The 21,224-nt window shown below is 31.3% G+C and overlaps 2 protein-coding genes across 25 annotated transcripts in view; one reads left to right on the top strand and one right to left on the bottom strand.

Annotated features, from left to right (window-relative positions):
- Nucleotides 1–10,069, top strand: part of LOC139517487 (centrosomal protein of 63 kDa-like) — a 36,621-nt gene extending 26,552 nt beyond the window's left edge. For 7 of the 14 annotated variants that reach the window (XM_071308624.1, XM_071308627.1, XM_071308621.1 and 4 more), the window contains 4 exons: nucleotides 2,776–2,918; nucleotides 5,894–6,057; nucleotides 7,577–7,911; nucleotides 8,526–10,069. In XM_071308624.1, coding sequence (XP_071164725.1) covers nucleotides 2,776–2,918; nucleotides 5,894–6,057; nucleotides 7,577–7,911; nucleotides 8,526–8,669 — 786 coding nt within the window. In that variant the 3' untranslated portion in view covers nucleotides 8,670–10,069. Of the gene's footprint in view, nucleotides 1–2,775; nucleotides 2,919–3,325; nucleotides 3,350–4,187; nucleotides 4,215–5,893; nucleotides 6,058–7,576; nucleotides 7,912–8,525 lie in introns of all 14 variants that reach the window. The other 7 variants (XM_071308623.1, XM_071308622.1, XM_071308619.1 and 4 more) reach the window with 2 other exon arrangements.
- A 4,609-nt stretch (nucleotides 10,070–14,678) lies between these two features.
- The window catches only part of LOC139517466 (glutamate-rich protein 6-like), a 29,418-nt gene continuing 22,872 nt past the window's right edge, over nucleotides 14,679–21,224 (bottom strand). For all 11 annotated transcript variants that reach the window (XM_071308551.1, XM_071308556.1, XM_071308554.1 and 8 more), the window contains 2 exons: nucleotides 21,114–21,193; nucleotides 14,679–18,217 (listed from right to left, as the gene is read on the bottom strand). In XM_071308551.1, coding sequence (XP_071164652.1) covers nucleotides 18,031–18,217; nucleotides 21,114–21,193 — 267 coding nt within the window. In that variant the 3' untranslated portion in view covers nucleotides 14,679–18,030. The remainder of the gene's footprint in view (nucleotides 18,218–21,113; nucleotides 21,194–21,224) is intronic.

Raw genomic sequence — 21,224 nt, 5'->3', positions numbered from 1 at the left:
GTTACATGAATGTATTTTATTCTTTTAGTCCTCACCAAACTAATTTTTGTCGAGCCTGCAACTTTAGTTGCAGAAAGCTCGACATAGGGATAGTGATCCGGAGGCGGCAGCAGTGTTAGCTAACTTCTTAAAAGCTTTATATTTTAGAAAGTAGAAGACCTGGATGCTTCATACTTTGTATATGGAGGCCTCATGATATGAAGTTTCCGTCAGTCACATGTCCAATGTCCTTGACCTCATTTTCATGGTTCAGTGACTACTTTTTAAAAAAAGAAGAAATTCGAAGAAACTTGAAGATATTTTTTGTAATGTTAAGTTCTCTCTTATTATAAGTAATAGGATAACTATATTTGATATGTGCGTACCTTGCAAGGTCCTCATGCCCGTCAGACAGTTTTCACTTGACCTCGACCTCAATTCATGGATCAGTGAACAAGGTTAAGTTTTGGTGGTCAAGTCCATATCTCAGATACTATAAGCAATCATACCTGTCAACTCACCCGTTTTTTGCGGGTGACACCCGTTATTTTCACCTCTCACCCATTACATTACCCGTTTCACCCAGATTTCTGACCGGAATTGTTTCCGGTATTTAGAAGTAATACGACCTTCGGTTTTATCGGTCTTTTTCAATGTAACCAAAAGTCAAAATGTAGGACTGTTTACCTGAGCTGTGAAATAGCTTCAGGTTATTCCTGTGGAAAAACTAAAACCACCCAAATAGTAAAGAGGGCCCTTTCAGTTGAAAATAACAAAGTGGTAGTTGAAAACAAGCCAAGATTTTTTGTTTTGTCAAAACTTGCTAAAACATTACTGGTTTTGCCAAACAGCAATGCAGACAGTGAGAGGGCATTTTCTTTAGTAAAGAAAATAGCTACAGAGTGTAGGGCTGATCTTAATAAGGATACACTGTGTGCTCTTCTTTCTTGTAAAATGAATACACATTTGCATTGCTATGAACTGAAACCAAGTGCAGTTCTTTTAAAGAATGCCAAGTCTGCTACTATGGAATATAACAATAGTCTGAAATAAACTTGTATACATGTTCTAACTGTTTCATATACATATTGACTATATAAATTATATGTAAACATATTTTTGTTCTTCAATTGAGCCCGCAAAATGTCGTACGCGTTATGACCTGAGATTTTTTTTCTCAATGCAGGTCATGATCTGACTTTTCATTTTCAGAGGTTGACAGGTATGAGCAATAGGTCTAGTATATTCGGTGTATGGAAGGACTGTAAGGTGTACATGTCTAGCTGGTAGGTGTCATCTGACCTTGACATCATTTTCATGGTTCAGTGGTTATAGTTAAATTTTTGTGTTTTGGTCTGTATTTCTCATACTATATGCAATAGGTCTACTATATTTGTTGTATGGAATGATTGTAAGGTGTGCATGTCTAGGGGGCAGATGTCATGTGACCATGACTTCATTTTCATGTTTCAGTGGTTAAAAAAGTTAAGTTTTTGAGTTTTGGTCTTTTTATCTAATAATGTATGCCATAAGTCAACTATATTTGGTGTTTGGAAATATTTTATGATCTTTATGTCAGTCGCGCAGGTTTTATTTGACCGTGACCTCATTTTCACGGTTCATTTGCACAGTGTTAAGTTTTTGTGTTTTGGTCTATTTTTCTTAAACTATAAGTAATGGGTCAACTATATATGTTGTATAGAAACATTTTTAGCTATACATGTCTACCTGGCATGGTTCATCTGACCTTGACCTCATTTTCAAGGTTCATTGGTCTTTGTTTAGTTATCTTGGTTAATGTTAAGTTGAGGTGACAGTTGTAATAAAGCTTAGCTTTATACTTAAGACTATCAACATAATCTCAATGATTAGTATAGAAGGCGAGACATTTCAGCGCGTGTGCGCTCTTGTCTTAAACTATAAGCTATAGGTCAACTATATTTGTTGTATGGAAGAATTGTTAGCTGTACATGTCTGCCTGACATGGTTTATCATGTTTATCAGACCTTTACATCATTTTCATGGTTAATGTTAAGTTTATGTGACAGTTGTAATAAAGCTTAACATTTAGGACTATCAACATAAAATTAATGATTAGTAAAGAAGGCGAGACATTTCAGTGTGTGCACTCTTGTTTTCTTTGAGATGTGTGGGGGAAACTTACTCAAAAGTTAAAAATAAATACATTTCAATTTTGATTGTTGTTTTTCTTTATTTTGTTGCCATTAAGTTGTCAGATTTTCAACTAAATTTGTCAAAACTAGACAATATGGAAGAATAAATGTACTTTCCCATAATTGTAGTATGTGAATTTAATGAACAAAAAAGTTTAGATAGCTTGATTGTGCTGCTGATAAGATGTATGGCATAATGTAGCAACCAAGTAGGGCTGGAAATCAAAGAGCAGACAACTGTGAAGGCCACCAATGGGTCTTCAACGCAGCAAGAAAACCCTTGCGTAATGATTTTCTCTTTGTTGTGGGTTTTTGCAGTCTCTATGGTTTTGTATGAATATTCTGATGTCATTTAAAAATATAACTGCTAATAATATCACAATATTTTCAGGTCGAGTTTTGTCATGAAGACAAAAACAAAAAATGTTGCTTCTTCAATATCAAAGAGGATTCTGACAATGTCACTGTACAGTTAATGTTTTTAATGTCAGTTCAAGTAACTAGTCAGGTTTTGCTATATTTGTGCTTTGACATAAATTGTACAAAGTCAGATCTCATCTTTTTAATAACGATGAAGAATTATGAATTATTTTGTTAATTTGAGATAATTTGATAATTTTAGCAAGAGAACCGTCAGTTGAAAGATGATGTAACTTCTATGAGAGAGGAAATGACTGAAATGGAGGATAAGTTTGAGGAACAGTTGAGACAAGCTTTAAAAGAGTCCGAGGCTTCAGCACAAGAAATGAGAGATATTGAAGATAGGTAAATGTTCTTTCTGTACTATTCTCAGTATCATTATAAGAGCTTGTTTATTTGTAGATATTTTGTTTTTAGAAGTTTGATCAAATAGTTTATAGAAAGCAATGCAAATGGTATTTTTGGCGTTTTATTGCTATTTATATATATTTGTTTCATTACTTTCTTATAGTTTGACTATTTCAGTCTCAATTTTCTTCAAACCAATTTGTTTAAATTTAAGTAAATGAAATATCTGGAAAACAATAACCTGGTAAATGGTTCAGTAGCAGTTCATGAGTGTTAACAATTTAGTGCTTTATTGTTTTTTAAAATGATAAAACCCATTGGCCAATATTTTGAAAGCCATACTATAATTTTTAAAGCAAAATTCAAATCTACAAATTGATAACTTGTGACTTAAATCTATTCAGTGCCGTTCATAGTGATTATGATGGGTAAGCGGTTTTATTATCAGTTAATAATAACATCACAATGACCCATTTCTTCATTTCAAGCACAATAAGCTGTCTTCTTTAGGTATACCCCCGCTTTGAAAAAGGGGAGTATACTGTTTTAACTCTGTCTGTCCGTCCCATGAATATTTTTCGTCACATTTTTCTCAGGAACTACAATACAAGGATTTCTGAAATTTGGTTTCAGAGTTTATATATGTGAGCTATACTGTGTGATGCGTTTTAAGATTCATCACTCGACAACTTCCTGTTTACCGAACACTTGTATCATTTTAAACCTGATAGCCAAGTTGAAAGTTTTCGTCACATTTTTCGCATGAACTACAATACAAGGGTTTCTGAAATTTATATATGTCAGCTTAACTGTGATGCGTTTTCAGATTCATCACTCGACAATTTCCTGGTTTCAGGGTTTATATAAGTCTCTTTTTAATATTATCCACTTGCAGCTGGGGTATCATCAGTGAGCAGTAGCTCGCAGTTTCACTTGTTCTTAATCTTTTACTAGTGTCTGTTAAAATTACCTACCATTTTTATATGAGTCAAATTCACTCAATTACCCCGTACTGTAGCTTTATGATTTTTTGTGATGTTTTTATTATAATGAATTGTTGTGTATAAGGTTTTTCAAAACTAAAATCTTGCTTGTTAAATTTGATAACATATATGTATGCAACATTTCCAAATCTGATAAATAATCTCGCATTTGTTTCTATTATTCAACAATTGCAATGATAGAAGCATCCTAAAAAATTTCTGAATTAACAGTATAACAGTGAGTGATTTAAGTTGCTATTGAAATTGTATGTATATTTTATAGCTTGGATTCTATCTCGAAAATTAAAAGGTGATACAATGACACATGTGTGTTTCCATGTTCTGTGTGAATTTAACTATGAACTGTGTGACTCTCTCAATCTATACAACTTTTTTCTTCAACAAATAGCCAAAAGCAAGAAGTTCAAAGCATGCAGCATGCCAAACCCTTTCTCCTTTCTCATAGTCACAAAATTATAATTATGAGAAATCCTCAAGAAATAATTTTAATTCTTATGATATTGGTTTCTCTTTTTTCAAACAACACCTTAGGCTTTGATATTTTATGTACCATGCCAGTTGATTAACTTCAAATTCCTTGAAATTCTTGTCTCCAAGCATATTAAAGATCCAGTTATAAATGCAGTTTATTCCATACTCAGGACTGCTTCAATAACAAATGATTCTATCATTCAGGTCACCATCTATCTACCACTCTCCCACAAATCTAACAGTAACATGTAATTTTATTCATAAATCATGGAGCAGCTTTAATTTTTTTTCTAATATGGAAATGGGGAATGTGTCAAAGAGAGAACAACCCTACCAAACACCAGATAGTTCTTCAATGCAGCGAGAAAATCCCGTACCCAGAGGAGTGCGTCAGCTGGCCCCTAAACAAAATGATACTAGTTAAGTGATAATGGATGCCATGCTAACCTCCGAAATATATAAAAGAAACTAAAATTAAAAATCATACAAGACTAACAAAAGCCAGAGGCTCCTGACTTGGGACAGGCGCAAAAATGTGGCGGGGTTAAACTTGTTTTTTGATATCTTGCTCCTCCCCCTATACCTCTACCCAATGTAGACCTAAACAAACACATAACAATATGAACAGTAAAACTCAGTTTAAAAGAAGTCTGATGTTTGATGTCTTCTTTTGGCCGTTCAGTGACCTTTAGTTGTTACATCCATGTCTTTCAGTCAATTGTGGATATTTGTCTCAGTGGCATTTATACAACATCTCCTTAGTTATATATTATATATGCATATCAAAGTTTGTTAAGAATAGAATGTGTTATGATTAATTGTTGGTTGAATATTTTACGAATATTTGCAGTGCCTTCAGAATAACAAAATTAGAAATGTAGGTGGCCTGTACAAATAATATGTAGTATAGTGGTTTATTAGGAAAATTATATGTTTTACATATAAAACAAATGTATTTATTTTTCATGACTTCATAAACATTGTTGTTTAATTAAAAATGTATTGGCCAATGAACATGGATATCAATATAATCATTTAGATATGATAAGAAAGGCATTAATTTTTCATATTTCTTGTTGCATTAATTACAGACCAACAACAATGAAATAAACAAAACATTAGTTATTTTGAAATATTTTTTTAGATGAAATGTTAGAAATGTTAAATTTTGAAAATTTCACATGTTATTTAAAAATGTGTCAGCTAAAATTACAGCTCATTCTAGTATGACATATGTCACAGGTTTATATATAATTAATTAATTAATTAATTAATTACATTTTGCTTTCTATTTATTATTTAACCTCAATCTATTACAAATTTACACAATCTGTATTACCTGCTGATTAATATTTCACAGTTATATATTTCTGTCAATAAATCATGATTACTCCATATTATATATATAATTCTTGTTATTCCTTAAAATTGTCACCCATAATCTTACATCATGAAAGACTGTCTCACAATTGAAGATTTCTGCAATGATTTTTGTAGGCGTATGTTAAGTATAGAGGATTCAGCTCAAAGGAGAATTAAAGCTATGGAACTTCAAATGAATTCTACTGTTCAGCGATATGAACAGGAGACCAAACTTCTACGCATGCAGAAATCTCGGCTTGAAGATCAGTTAGACATGGACAGAAATGAAAGTAATTTTAGTAAGTACTAACTTTTGAAAAACAAAATCAATACAGATAACAACAAAAAATAGAAATACAGAGGAACTTGCCTTATCTGACACACTGTGGGACCAGAAAAAAATGTCGGAATACTCAGGTTTTTCTGCAAGGATAGGCCTATTTTGAGACCATGTAAATGTGTTGGTTAAAGCAGGATGTTGGAATACTCGGGTGTGGGATTAGGCAAGTTACACTGTATCTGTAAAAATAATTTGAAAGAGAAATAAATAAAAAGAATAAATGCTAATGAAGGATTTAACCCAACATTTCTAGAAAAGGAGAATGTATGGAAAGGCTATGTGTTTAGCTTCTTCAATTTTACAATTAAAAGAATTATAAATCTATCTGGTAATATCCTTTAGATGTTTATAAAATATTACAGTCTGTCAGATAACAGTATACATATTTTTCAATATGGGCTTATTTATTTGCATTTAGACTTTCAAAATTATGGCTTTGATTGAGAAAAAAAACTTGTGAAAATGGCCTCATTTTGATATTTTGGCAATATTAAGATGAGAAGCAATCTTATCCCAATTATTTTATTTTTCTAGATAAATTTACTCTAAAGAAAACAAAAATCTTACATGTTAGTTTTTTGATTTTTTTTTAATTAAACTTTGTGTGTAATTGCATTGAAATTGTCATATAAGTGGATAAGGTCATGTCTGACCTAAATTTTACACTTTATTGGCTTATATGCCCCACCTATAATAGTAGAGGGCAATAATATTTCTTGTCTGTTCATTTTAACCATTTATCTATATATTAGTCTGTCCAGTATGAGGTTAAAAATTTACTTACAGTATATTTTTACCATGAAGTTGTGGGCGGGAACATCAATTTGAAGCTTCATTCAGATTTTTTCATTGTGAGTTGAAACGTTTAAATTATATGACAAATTCTGATTTGACCTAGATATCACAGTGTACTGAACACAGATAAATAATGGTTGGAGTGGGGCATAGTGTCATCCAGACACATGTTCTTGTTTAAGTATGATGTTCAAGTTCATATTACAATTTACAGTCATTTTGCATGATAGGATTTTGACTAAAGAGGATCACAGATTTTACCTTAATTTTGCCGTTCATTGAATTTTGATAGAGGTTTATACGCAATTTCATGATGCATTGATTTTTATGCTACTTTAAACATCTGACTGCACTTGCTTTATACTGGGTACTATTATACAGGATTTCACTAACAGTGGGCTAAAATGTTCAATAGAAGTTTGATGACATGAGTTCACACTGCTAATTTAAAAAAAAATGGCCTATTGTGAAATGATATTGTGAAAATGCAATGCCTATTGTGTAAGCAAAGGGCATTTGTTTCATATTAAAGTAACTCTCTTAGTTTGCATCTTCATTCTGTTTGAAAGGTTTTTCTGAAATTGTAAAAATGACAACTGGTTTTGATTAAAACCATTAAGCATCATGAGCCAACATTATATCTTTAATACAATTGCATTGCTAAGTTATCTCAAATTTTACAGGACAGGACGATCATGAAATAGATCTACATTCACTTGTTTCTGAAGAAGACTATCATGATTTGAGACCAAATGGACACTATACAAATGGAAATGGACATTTCACAAGAGAAAATAGACTGTATACTAGTGACAGTGGACATTTCACAAGTGAAAATGAGCCTTATATCAGGGAACATGAGGATTATATCCATCAGAATGAACATGAACCACTTCATTTAATGAATGGAGACAATCAAAATGGTGATGATCACCATGACAATAGTTATTCTACAATATTAAGTAGCCGTGCTATGTCCATATCAGAAAGTGTACAGGAACATTTAGATCCTGAAGAGGTAGTTCTTTATGTAAATTGCATTTGTCAATATTTTTTAATTCTACGCATAGCACTAGTAAAGTTGTAAAGATTTTGAAAAATTCAGTTATAATATTAGCAATAATTCGTCTAAACATCAGCTATACAATGTAAGATCTGTAAATTTCCTTTCGCAAATTTTTTGTTCTTCACTCGACAGGACTCAAACTCATGCTACTGGAATATTGTGGCACCAAATCGCCTTGCACTGTATCTGATGCGCTAAACCACTCGACCACCTAGGCTTATAAAAATAAGCTCTATCTGGCAGGGTTTTACTCTAGCGCCGTATTACAGTAAAGGATTTATAAGGCATGAAAATGGAATTGTTACAGATCTCCTGAATTATCTATTGTAAAGGATTCTACAAAATAATGGAAGATGCAGTCACAGAAATAATCATATTATAAGTACATCTGAACCAGTGATGACTCTACAACATTTTATATAAATATATTATAAAAGTTAAACTAAAAACATGAAAATTAAGATATATATATTGAATAATTTAAAAATGCAAAGGCCCAGAATTCATAAGAAATATTTTACATGTTGATTCCTCGTAATTCCTAAGTGATTTTTTTTTCATTTCAGCTAAGTCCAAGAGATGCAGTAGCACAGAAATTTTTAGCAGCAGAAAATCAAAGAGCTAGAGAATTGGAACTACTCATAGACTCACATATAGAAACATTAAAGAAAGGAACAGATGCTACCATCAAAAGACATTCTAAAAGATAGTGCTGAAATGTTTCACGATATACAGTAATTCAATCCTCAGGGGACAATTATCTTGAGTTGTAATGCATTAAATGTGCTACCATCGTTTAACTAGTACTAAATGAATCTAAATCATGGGAAAACAAGATCGTGTGTATTTGAATGTTATGAAAAGTATATTGTGTAACTGGTTTATATTTAAATGTGGTTAGTGATGTAAAGTTAAAATTGTGTACGGTTAATATATATAGCATTCCACAGCAGAATATTAGGATATTTTTGTTTCTCAGGTGCTGAATTTTTAGTGTGCTTATGTCTTATTTATATGACAACTGCTGAACTGTTGATCGTATATTGTTAATGTTTTAACAATGCACCAGGAATAGGCCTTAACAGCATTGTCTATGTGTTTAAATGTTGAATATTGTGGATACACGAATGTGATCCAAATCTAATGTTTTTGTTTTTTTTATTTATGTGCAATTGTCTATTCCGTCCAACATTATTATGTTATTGTACTTAAAACAAAAGGTATGAATATTTAGAGCTTATTTTGTTGAAATGTATTTGATAGTGGAGAGTAAGAGAGAATTTGCATAATTCTTGAAATATTTATTTTGTTATGTATGCATTTGTCATTGAATTATCCATTTATACCTAAATTTAAATGGAGAGAAAATTCTATGTTGCAGACTTTAAGTAAAATAAACAAACTGGAAGTTAATATTTTCACCAATAGGGGGAACCTGCCACCTGATATTAACATCTGCAGTTGTCCAAGAAAGAATGGCCTATTTGAATATGTGAAAATTGTAAGGCATCAAATTTAAAAAAAAAAAACCCAAATTCTCCTTTTTCTTTAATGAAAAATCCCAATGGTTTTTGTTTACTGGTAAAAATATGTTTTGTGCAATTGTTTGTGGTAGATTAGAATCAAAAGTCATCAAAGAAACCTGTGATAAGGAGGACTTTATCGTCTCTAGTAGATTGTGTGTTAGTGTGTGTTGTGAGTGTGTGTGTTTATGTTGTGTGTAAGGGTAGTTCTAAGTAGAAGTATGATGTTCTAGCATTAATTTATGGTGGTAGATGATTTGATGAGATGGTGATTTATAGTAGTAGAAGTTTGACTTAAAGTGATAGTTGCACTAACAAAATAAAACTAAAACTAATAGTAACATAAATTAAAGAAAAACAATAGTTTATAATACCCAACTGATACTATATACTCAGTCAGTGTCAGAAAGATATTGTAAATCTTTGGATAATACAAACCATCTAATATTTTTTGTATGTATTCAAACATTGTTGTCAGTGCAGCAATTGATTAAACATAATTTCTTGTACAAAGTCACATTTATTTATTAGAAATATGCATATACTGACAAATTTAATATATTTTGAGTAAATACTCTGAAAGAAAATTGTGATTGTTATTATTACTTCATGAGCCATTGTGATCCTGGTTTTCCACAGTATTGTCAGGTTTGATGTTGTCTTATTTCTCCTAACACGATAACAGACTAAGGCAGTAAAGCTATCACGAAAAAAAAAAGGATATAAAGAAGATAAAAATAGGACATACTAAAATAACAAACATGCCCAGTTGTAATTGAGTTGCAATCATTCATATATATTGAATTGATGTTCCCATTATCTGGTCTGCTGCCTCCTCGTCACACTTCGTTAAATTGCAACTCCATATCACCTACTATGTAATTTTGTTCACTATGTAATTTTGTTCTGCATATTTGTTTGTGATTTCCAATATCAAAGTTTGTCATTTCTGTTTATATGTTTGTTAATATGCAACTCCTTAAAAACAGCTTGACAAAAAATCAACTTAATTAACAGACTTTACTATAGGACATATTGTCAGGCTTCTGTAAAACAAATATAACATACATCTGGGAACAGTATATCTAATATATATGTTCCTGCATTCATCAACAAATGAAAACCACTTACTTACAGGTTCCTGTTTGCTAGCACCAAACCCTAGCCCTAACCTAGGACAGAAGTGTAACTACTACCTTGAACAAACTTGAAAATCGTTTGAAAAGGACTTAATCATATCTATACAAATCACCAAAAAAAAAATTAAAATAAATCCCAAAAAGACACAAAGAAGAGGACTCACAATTACTGAAGCTAGTTCAAAACCAAAAGCAAGTAGTAAAAGAATCCTGTATCTAAGAATAAAATTTTAACATCCAATGTATTTAGTGACAAACTTCATTATTAGTTTAAATTCAAAGTTGGCAGAAAAAATGTTCCTTATCAAGAATTGCAGTAGTTACATGTTGCATTTCTGTAAATATTGACAATGCATTTTCCAAAAGGAACTTCCTTTACGGCTAAAACTGTACCACTTTTACTATGAAGTTTTGAAAAAAATCATATCCTAGAATGGAAATTTCATATGCACTACTATTTTTTTCAAAGGTCAAAATATAGGGTTGTGCAGCATATTTTCAAAATTTATATGCCCTGAGCTTCCAAGAGTTTAAAAACTAACACTAAATTTCTTACCCCTATCGTGACTAAAGGGTTACCATAGATTTCAATATAAACAATATATACATGTATATTTACTGGTAACATTCCCAAGTTATGTCTCTTATGAGATGCAACATAGAGATCATAACAGGGAACCAGTATGTAAACAAAATTAATTGTCTATGAATATTCTATATCTCCCTATAAGAGGTGTGGTTTGAGAAACAGTGGTATTTACAAAGTGCAACCTACAATGGTGCCAATTTGCTATCTATGACCCATCTCAGACAAGGTAAACAAAATAAGAGTCGTATATTTGGGATTCAGTCAACTATTAACCAGAGGCTCTAAAAGAGCCTATGTTGCACACCTGGGTCTAAGTGCATATTTCACGAAGGACACTCTAACATTTTAGACATGAATAGAATTCATGATATAAAACTTTGTTTTTGTCGTAGGTCACAGAAAGCTCCACATATGGATAATGATCCAGCGGCAGTGGAAGCAGCGTTAACTAACTTCTTAAAGCTTTTATATTTTTGAAGGTGGAAGTCACCTGGATGCTTCATACTTTATATATAGATGCCTTATGTTATGAAGTTTCTGTCTGCCAAATGTCCATTGTCCTTGACCTTGTTTTCATGGTTCAGTAACTACTTGAAAAAAGTCAACATTTTTTTGTTATGTTAATTTCTTTTATAGTATGAGTAATATGATATTTAGTATGTGTGTACTTTGCAAGATCCTCATGCCTGTCAGATAGTTTTCATTTGACCTCGACCTCAGTGAGCAAGGTTAAGTTTTTATGGTCAAGTCCATATATCTGATGATACTACAATGTATAAACAATAGGTCTACTATATTTGGTGTATGGAATGATTGTTAGATGTATATGTCCAACAGGCAGGTGTCATCTGACCTTCACCCCATTTTCATAGTAAAAGTGAAGTTTTTATGTTTTGATCTTTTTTTCTAATACTATATGCAATAGGTTTATGATGTACATAGGTTTTGTTTGACCTTGACCTCATTTTCACCAATCATTGCTCAGTGTTAAAAGTTTTTTGTGTTTTGGCCTGTTTTTCATAAACTATAAGCAAGGTCAACTATATTTGTTGTATGGAAGGATTGTAAGTTGGTTCATTGGTCAATGTTGAGTTTCAAAGTTGAATTTGTTTTTCAGATACTATAAGCAATAGGTCAACTATATTTAATGCATAAATTGATAATAAGGATTTTCTTGCATATGTTAAGTTTATGTGATATTTGTAGTAAAGCTTTATATTTAGGACTATCAACATAAAATCAATGGTGAGTAAAGATCTAAATTCAAAATGTCTGTCACTTTAACTCTACTTTTCGCTACATAGATAATGTTCTTTCACTAAATAATTCAAAATTTGGTGACTATGTGGAACGCAATCTATCCAATCGAGCTAGAGATAAAGGATACTACAGATACAGTTAAGTCGGCCTCATATCTTGACTAACATCTAGAAATTGACAGTGAGGGTCGGTTGAAAACAAAACTTTACGACAAAAGAGATGATTTCAGCTTTCCAATTGTAAACTTTCCATTTCTAAGTAGCAACATTCCAGCAGCCCCTGCATACGGGGTATATATCTCCCAACTGATACGATATTCCCGTGCTTGCATTTCCTATCATGATTTTCTTGATAGAGGGTTGCTGCTCACAAGGAAGCTATTAAACCAAGAGTTCCAAATGGTGAAGTTGAAATCATTCCTTCGTAAATTTTACGGACGCCATCACGAGTTGGTTGACCGTTATGGAATAACCGTCTCACAAATGATGTTGGATATGTTCCTTACGTCGTAACTACAATCCCCTTCCCTTTCATGAATGTGACCTACCGATTTGTTATCACATAAGCAACACGACGGGTGCCACATGTGGAGCAGGATCTGCTTACCCTTCCAGAGCACCTGAGATCACCCCTAGTTTTTTGGTTGGGTTCGTGTTGTTTATTCTTTAGTTTTCTATGTTGTGTCATGTGTGCTGTTGTTTGTTTGTCCTTTTCATTTTTAGCCATGGCGTTGTCAGTTTGTTTTAGATTTATGAGTTTGACTGTCCCTTTGGTATCTTTCGTCCCTCTTTTATAGTCAACAAACAATTAACAGAGTTCTTAGACACAATTTTTCACATTTTAGTTAGTTAGATGGCTGTTACGGACTGCCTTTCCTAGCTGATGACTAGCAGCCTAAAGATTTTTCTTCAAAGCCAGGTCATTGATATAGCTAGAAAATTGTCCATATATATAACAGATATAAGCCTCATTACATTCTCAAATATTATAACTTCTTTTATAAGAACAGCATATTTTATATGTCTCATCATCAGCAATGATTATAAATCAACTGTAATAAAATTGAGAATGGAAATGGGGAATGTGTCAAAGAGACAACAACCCGACCAAATAAAAAACAACAGCAGATATGTCTCGCTCTTTTTGTAATTTTGCTGATGCAAATGTTGAAATTAAAATAGATTTACTTTTTAAAAAACATGTAAGTTATGCAAATAATGTAAGTTATGCAAATATTCTAAGTCAATGAACCATGACTGAAGGAACTTGGTTAAACAATCTCCATGGAAATGAGGTATGCCAATGATAACACAACTGCACTGAATAGTGGACTACCATTGACTTATCATTAGTCGTTCCAATTAAATAAACCTTACACAAACATTAACTGGTAAACTATGTAAAGGTTTTAGTCAATGAACCATGATGAAGGCTTGAGGCCATATAATTACCATGGAAATGAGACTTGCAAATGCATTGACATTTGCATACCAAATATCACTTACAAAAAATGTTCATCTTAAACTGGCCTAATCACAAACTAATACATGTAAAGTTAGCAAACCATTAAAGGAAATAGACCATGAATGAGGGGGCAACACCAAATTATTTCCATGGCAATGTGTTGTGCCAATGTTAATTCAACTGCAGGCCCAATTTTATGGGCCTACTACTAGTTGTTCCCCATAAAACTGACATAATCAGAACTAATACACTGTTGATGTTGCCAACGCAACTTTTGCCGCTGTTGACACAGGAAACAGCATACCTACCGTATGTCTTGCTTTTTTAATCCGTCAAAGCAAGACAAAAGTAAGGAAATCAAAAACTCTCAGACCATTTGTAACAGTTCGAAAGTCTTCCATGCATGCTTCTATCCTGACGAACTGTCATTACATTCATGAAAATTTTACTTCATTTGTAAGAGGTAATAGTTCTTATAAATCAATAATCGATGGATAGATTATTGGCAATGAAGGCCCAGTGGCAAATATTACATTCATATCAGGAACTGAACATATTGATGTGATATGAATATGAATCCTGTTTTAACCAAGACAGACACACCAAGTTGGTTTTAGGGCTAGTTCACTTGGTAACAATTGCAGAAAGGAATGTCTCCCTACTACTTTTTAACTATTTGCCCAGTTCAATCAGATGCTCTTCTGACAAAAGACACTAAAGTTGAAATAAAACAACAACACAATGTAACTTGTATAAATGCAGGTTTTACTAGATCAGGAACTGTCTTACTTTGCTGTATAATCGTACAATTATAACAAGTGATCTGATAAATATTGTGCACAAACTATATGATGTTGGTTTTGAAATACACAGGTGCATAAAGAACATTTCAAATGAAATATAGCTCATGAAAAATAAGGTCATTCAATGTAGTTATCTTGCAAAAGATATTATTATATGATAATTGCATTGCCTCTCTAAGCAATCGAAGGTTACAATAATCAAATAGATACAATGGGATGTCAAAAACAAATTTAGGATAAAAGATGAAATTTTAAAGTATTTTCAACTCTTTTGACTTCTAAAATTTGAGATGTCTTATCTCCTTTTCTGTTTATAAATATAATCCTTATTTATTTCCCAGTATCTGACTGATAAAACAATATTTCTTTATAAATATAATCCTTATTTATTTCCCAGTATCTGACTGATAAAACAATATTTCTATGACATTGTTTTACAAACATTCACTGACATGTCATCAGAGGTTCAGTAGAAATCGGGTTTATCTTGAAATATGTTATCATTTACTTGTCAAACCATACTCAAATTATCATAGGATATATAGACTTATGTGGACATTTCATATTTCATGTATCAATCTTTGTTTGAAGTTAAACTTTTTGAAATATTTTCAAAACAAATCCAAAATTGGCATTAATATTTCAAAATTATAAAATAAGTCCAGAAAAAAAGGGGGAACAACAGTAATGGCTGTTTGGATACAATGGTTTTAGAAAGCAGCTTCAGAAATTTGCAATGCCCCTGTAAAGATGCATAAATATAATTACAACTGATAACATTAAAATAAATAATTCTTAGTCAAAATAAGGGCAAAACATATTTCTATTTCTGAATCAGTATCTAAAATGCCCTAGCAGTGTATTTTAAAAAAAGAATCTTATCTTAAAGCTCTTAGATCAAACAATAGAAAAGTTTTCATTCAATATTCCATACAAATATGTGCATATCTAGTTTAATTGCTAATATAACATTAAATAGGAGATTCAACAACAAGCAAAAAATGGTAAAACAAAGCATGAATGGCTTCTTTGGATGATGACTGAGGAGTATGAAATAAAACTGGCAGTTTACAAATAAACAGATTAAAAATATATTCTTTACATAGAAAACTAGCCCTTTAAAAAAATGTTTTAAAATATGATTACCAGTAGTTGTCCATGCAGTGAAATGTTTAAATGAATAAGTTAACAAAAATTCACATATAAAATTTTTATAAGAATGATTAACACTTCAACAATTTACTCAATCATACAAGCATTAAAAAGAGGTTGAGGCCATCTAATGATATATGGATGACAAAGTCTCATTGTATGCCATCCCAATATAATTTTTTGATTAAACAAGATGAGAAAAGGGGGGAGTATATATATAAAGGTATTTTAAACAGCTGTTGTCCTAAAACAAAGTTAATCATGGTAAGGTAGGGTTCTTATCACATGCAAGGAAAAAAAACATCACATGCAGCATAATGTTGCTAAAATTTAACAAAAAATGTATTTGTCCTTTATCTGAACATATATACCACAAATATAATCAATATAAACATTAAAATATGTAGCAAGATCATGAGTGCTTTATATTCTTGACTTCTTACAATAGCGAGTGCTGTGCATAATATAAACAGCTTCTATATTTCAATATCACAGTTTATTATATAAAATATTACTTTATCAACATAAATACATCTTTAATATAATATATAAATATCAGCAGTTGATTTTGAAATAAAGTAAAGCTCTATTAATCAATAACATGAAAAATTTCAGCAGTTATAACTGCTTACCTGTCTAAACTAATCCCTGTGTGACTTAAAGATTTTGGAAAACATAAGAGAACAAAAAATTTATTTAATGGTCAGTGAAAATTTTAATGGTCGGAGAAAATATTTCAAACTTTATGTAGTCTAGTCCTTGCCCTATGTGACTCAGGGCATACAAAGGACTAGGTAGGTAGGTAGATGAAGAACAAGGATCTCAGAAGATCAAAATAAAACTTTGAATTAAATTAACTTTTGAATAAAAATAACTTGTCTTTAACTAACAATTTGTGAGGTTATAACTCTCATGATACTTTATTCAGAGTTCAGTTTAGACAGGTTAAAGTATAGTTTTACTCTATACAGTTGCAGTATGTGTTCTATATCAGCAGTTTATCACTTTCTATCAGTTATTTTACAAAATATGTAAAAGCTTATCACAGATACAACATGTCATTTGACACAAAAAGCACAAACATATATGCAAAAAGCATACAATATAATACATTAGAAGCTCAGTCTCAAATTTAAGACCATTAGCTCATGAAACATAATAAATAACAGGGCAGTGGGGTTGTTTTGATTGTAAATCAGTATTGGTTTTCTCTTATCTAGTTTCTATTTGTAGTGGCGCCAAATTCACAAATTTATGAAATTTATCCAAAAATTATTTTGATAAAAAATACATTGTAAAACCATGTCAAGTGATTAAAATATTGGCAAATTAATTTTTATTCGCTACGTTTCATATGCATATCTTTATAATTTGACATTAATATAATTTTGGTAAGATTGCAATACAGTTTTCACCAAAAATTGTGTTTTCAATATTTTTATATGCAAAGATCATGTTTGACCAATGATGACACAAACGTAAGCAGAAGTATTTTCTATAAGTATTAATCACAATATTTAACTTAAAAAATAGAATTATTATAAAATTCACCCCAAACTGGCATTCTAAAATTGCTGCACCATGAACAGTGTGTGCATTGTTGAGTAGCAAAGCAATTAAATAAAAAAACTCATGTTTAAAGTAAAAATATTTTGAACTAGCATTTATTGCACACTGTTTTTAATATATATAAACATCTCTATACATATACAGTATGTTGCTCTAAGTATGTACAAGTATATAACACAGTTTTATAAGTATGTACAATAAATTACAGTGTGTTTCTCTATGTATATACAAGTATATTACATTATGTTCAACAATGTACGGTTAAATCAACCTTATAGAAGCAATATTTTTCATCTTTACATATAATTGTTGTTAATGATAGCCATCCCTTTTTTGGGTTGGTCTAATAACTCCATGGCGATAATTGACATACTATTAATCGAACAAATCCCCTTATTTTTATAAAGGTATATGGCGACTTTTTGTTATGCAGCTGATTTGAGAAGTCCACCTTTCTGACATTTTTTCTCATTACTTCTCTACCAGTTAAAATTTTTGAAAAGTCCTGAACTAATCATAAATGACAAAATTTTGATAAAAAAAGCATGTACCAGTATTTAAAATCTAACACATCAACTAACAACAAGTATAGGTTTTCCTGGTTTTTTGTTCTGTTGTGCAGTAATTTGATCTGCTCTTTCTTTCTTCATTCTTTCTGTTTTCAGACTTTTTGATGTCAAATGTAAAGGAGGCAAGATTTTATCTATTTTTGGAGAATTAGGGAACTTCAAAAGTGTTGCTACTTTATCTAATAAAGTCCTGCAAGAAAAAAAACAAGAAATGATTATACTTTTATAACATCAACAATACAATATACTTATTATTACTAATGCACAAACAATGAAAATGGTGTAGTTGAATAAAAGATAGTACAAGACAAAAACTAGGTTTGGACCTTATTGCAATAGATTAAGGTAACATGTATGCTTAGCCTTAACTGATTATTTAATCCAAACCAAAGATTAAAACCGTTCACTTTACTTTGAGCCAAGAAAAGTTTGACAAATGTTTTCCTTATAAAATATTCCAATTGAGTATTGTAAAATTTCAACCTATGAGCAAACCTGAAGTGGTGTCACGGCAAATGAAAATAATCAACCAGGTGCTCCGCAGGGCGCAGCTTTATACGACCGCAGAGGTCAAACCCTGAACAGTTGGGGCAAGTATGGACAAAACATTCAAGCGTGATACAGCTCTGAATTTGGATTGTGATCAAATTTTTGACATTACATGGGTTTTTTTACACAAAACAAATGTCAAGATTTTACAAATCAATTAAAGATTTCTTCTTCAAACTTTTTAAATCTAAAATTAAATAGTTGACACAGCATAGGTTTCTGACACAGAATGAATGTGGTCTAATGAACTTAAAAGGTTTTTTTTTGCCTTTGAGCAATTCACTATGCTGTTGAATATTAATCCTCTCAAAAAAATGTTTGAAGAAATTTTCTTTTTATTTATGAAATCTGAAATGAGAAAAATTTAACCCCCCCCCCCCTTTTTTTTCACATCCCCGTTTCCCTTTTTCCAAAACTGATATCAATTCAAATTTCTAATGGAGTTTGCAACAATAACTACTCTTTTAAATACATCATAAAATATTAAAATGTAAAATAAAGTGCTTGTTATCACTGAATGGTGAAGATTGGTTGGTAGTAAAAGTGAATATACATTGTTTATTGTATAAAACAATAAAAAAAACTTCATCAGCAACATTTTATATTGGCAAATTTCCAATGAAGTTATTTACATAAAGTTATTGGCAAATAAAAATAGAAAATGACATCATAGTCATGTCTGGCAAATGTCCAACATACATTATCTAAAAACATTTTAGATAAGATAAGGAAAAAAAGCTTCATCAGCAACATTTTATATTGGCAAATTTCCAATGAAGTTATTTACATAAAGTTATTGGCAAATAAAAATAGAAAATGACATCATAGTCATGTCTGGCAAATTTCCAACATATATTATCAACTACTATTATATACAAAGAAAGATAACTCCAATTGAAAATTAATTGCTATTGCACAATATTGTGCAATTAGATATTTCTTGCTATTGTGCAATACTGTGCAATTGAAAATTTCTTGCTATTGCACAATACTTGATATGGAATCCTGATTTGGACCAACTTGAAAACTGGGCCCATAATCAAAAATCAAAGTACATATTTAGATAAAGCATATCAAATAAGCCCAAGAATTTAACTTTTGTTAAAATCAAACTTAGTTTAATTTTGGACCCTTTGGACCTTAATGTAGACCAATTTGAAAACTGGACCAAAAATTAAGAATCTACATACAAAGTTAGATTTGGCATATCAAAGAACCCATTTATTCAATTTTTGATGAAATCAAAGTTTAATTTTGGACCCCCATTTAGACCAACTTGAAAACTAGGCCAATAATTAAAAATCTAAGTACATTTTTAAATTCAGCATATCAAAGAACCCCAAGGATTCAATTTTTGTTAAAATCAAACTAAGTTTAATTTTGGACCCTTTGGACCTTAATGTAGACCAATTTGAAAACGGGACCAAAAATTAAGAATCTACATACATAGTTAGATTCGGCATATCAAAGAACCCCAATTATTCAATTTTTGATGAAATCACACAAAGTTCAATTTGGGACCCTTTGGGCCCCTTATTCCTAAACTGTTAGGACCAAAACTCCCAAAATCAAACCCAACCTTCCTTTTATGGTCATAAACCTTGTGTTTAAATTTCATAGATTTCTATTTACTTATACTAAAGTTATGGTGCAAAAACCAAAAATAATGCTTATTTGGGCCCCTTTTTGGCCCCTAATTCATAAACTGTTGTGACCTCAACTCCAAAAATCAATCCCAACCTTCCTTTTGTGGTCATAAACCTTGTGTTAAAATTTCATTCATTTCTATTTACTTATACTAAAGTTATTGTGCGAAAACCAAGAATAATGCTTATTTGGGCCCTTTTTTGGCCCTTAATTCCTAAACTGTTGGAACCAAAACTCCCAAAACCAATCCCAACCTTCCTTTTGTGGTCATAAACCGTGTGTCAAAATTTCATAGATTTCTATTCACTTAAACTAAAGTTATAGTGCGAAAACCAAGAAAATGCTTATTTGGGCCCTTTTTGGCCCTTAATTCCTAAAATGTTGGGACCAAAACTCCCAAAATCGATCCCAACCTTCCTTTTGTGGTCATAAACCTTGTGTTAAAATTTCATTGATTTCTATTCACTTTTACTAAAGTAAGAGTGCGAAAACTAAAAGTATTCGGACGACGACGACGACGCAGACGACGACGCCAACGTGATAGCAATATACGACCAAAAAATTAAAATTTTTGCGGTCGTATAAAAATTACTTACTCACTAAAAGTCAACACGATCAAGCTCCAGACCAAATGTCAAATTGTTTCTTTTCATAAAAACTGAGAAAACTTTTCTTTAAGATGGACAGACTTAGTCAAGTGGTTACATACTTTTTTTTAATATTTACATCCTAGTACCAAATAATTTGTTTCTAAATGACTAAACCATGGTAAGTATTTATTTCCTAAAGAATGGCTAAGCATTTACTGATTTAAGTCCCTTCTAAATCAAGCAAGAAGTCATAAAACAACCTATATAACAGCAGTCTTTAGTACTTGCAACAATACTTACTCTACTCTGATTTTCTTCTCGCTCAGGAATATTGCATTATCATCTATTTCTTTTGGAGGTATATTTTCTGGTGCCACCAACTGAAAAAAAATAAAACAGTCATTTAATAGA

This window comes from Mytilus edulis, chromosome 3 (genome assembly GCF_963676685.1).
Source record: "Mytilus edulis chromosome 3, xbMytEdul2.2, whole genome shotgun sequence".
Classification (NCBI taxonomy): domain Eukaryota; kingdom Metazoa; phylum Mollusca; class Bivalvia; order Mytilida; family Mytilidae; genus Mytilus; species Mytilus edulis.
The sequence above is the reverse complement of the archived record's forward strand: the minus strand, read 5'-3'. Positions and strand labels throughout refer to the sequence as shown.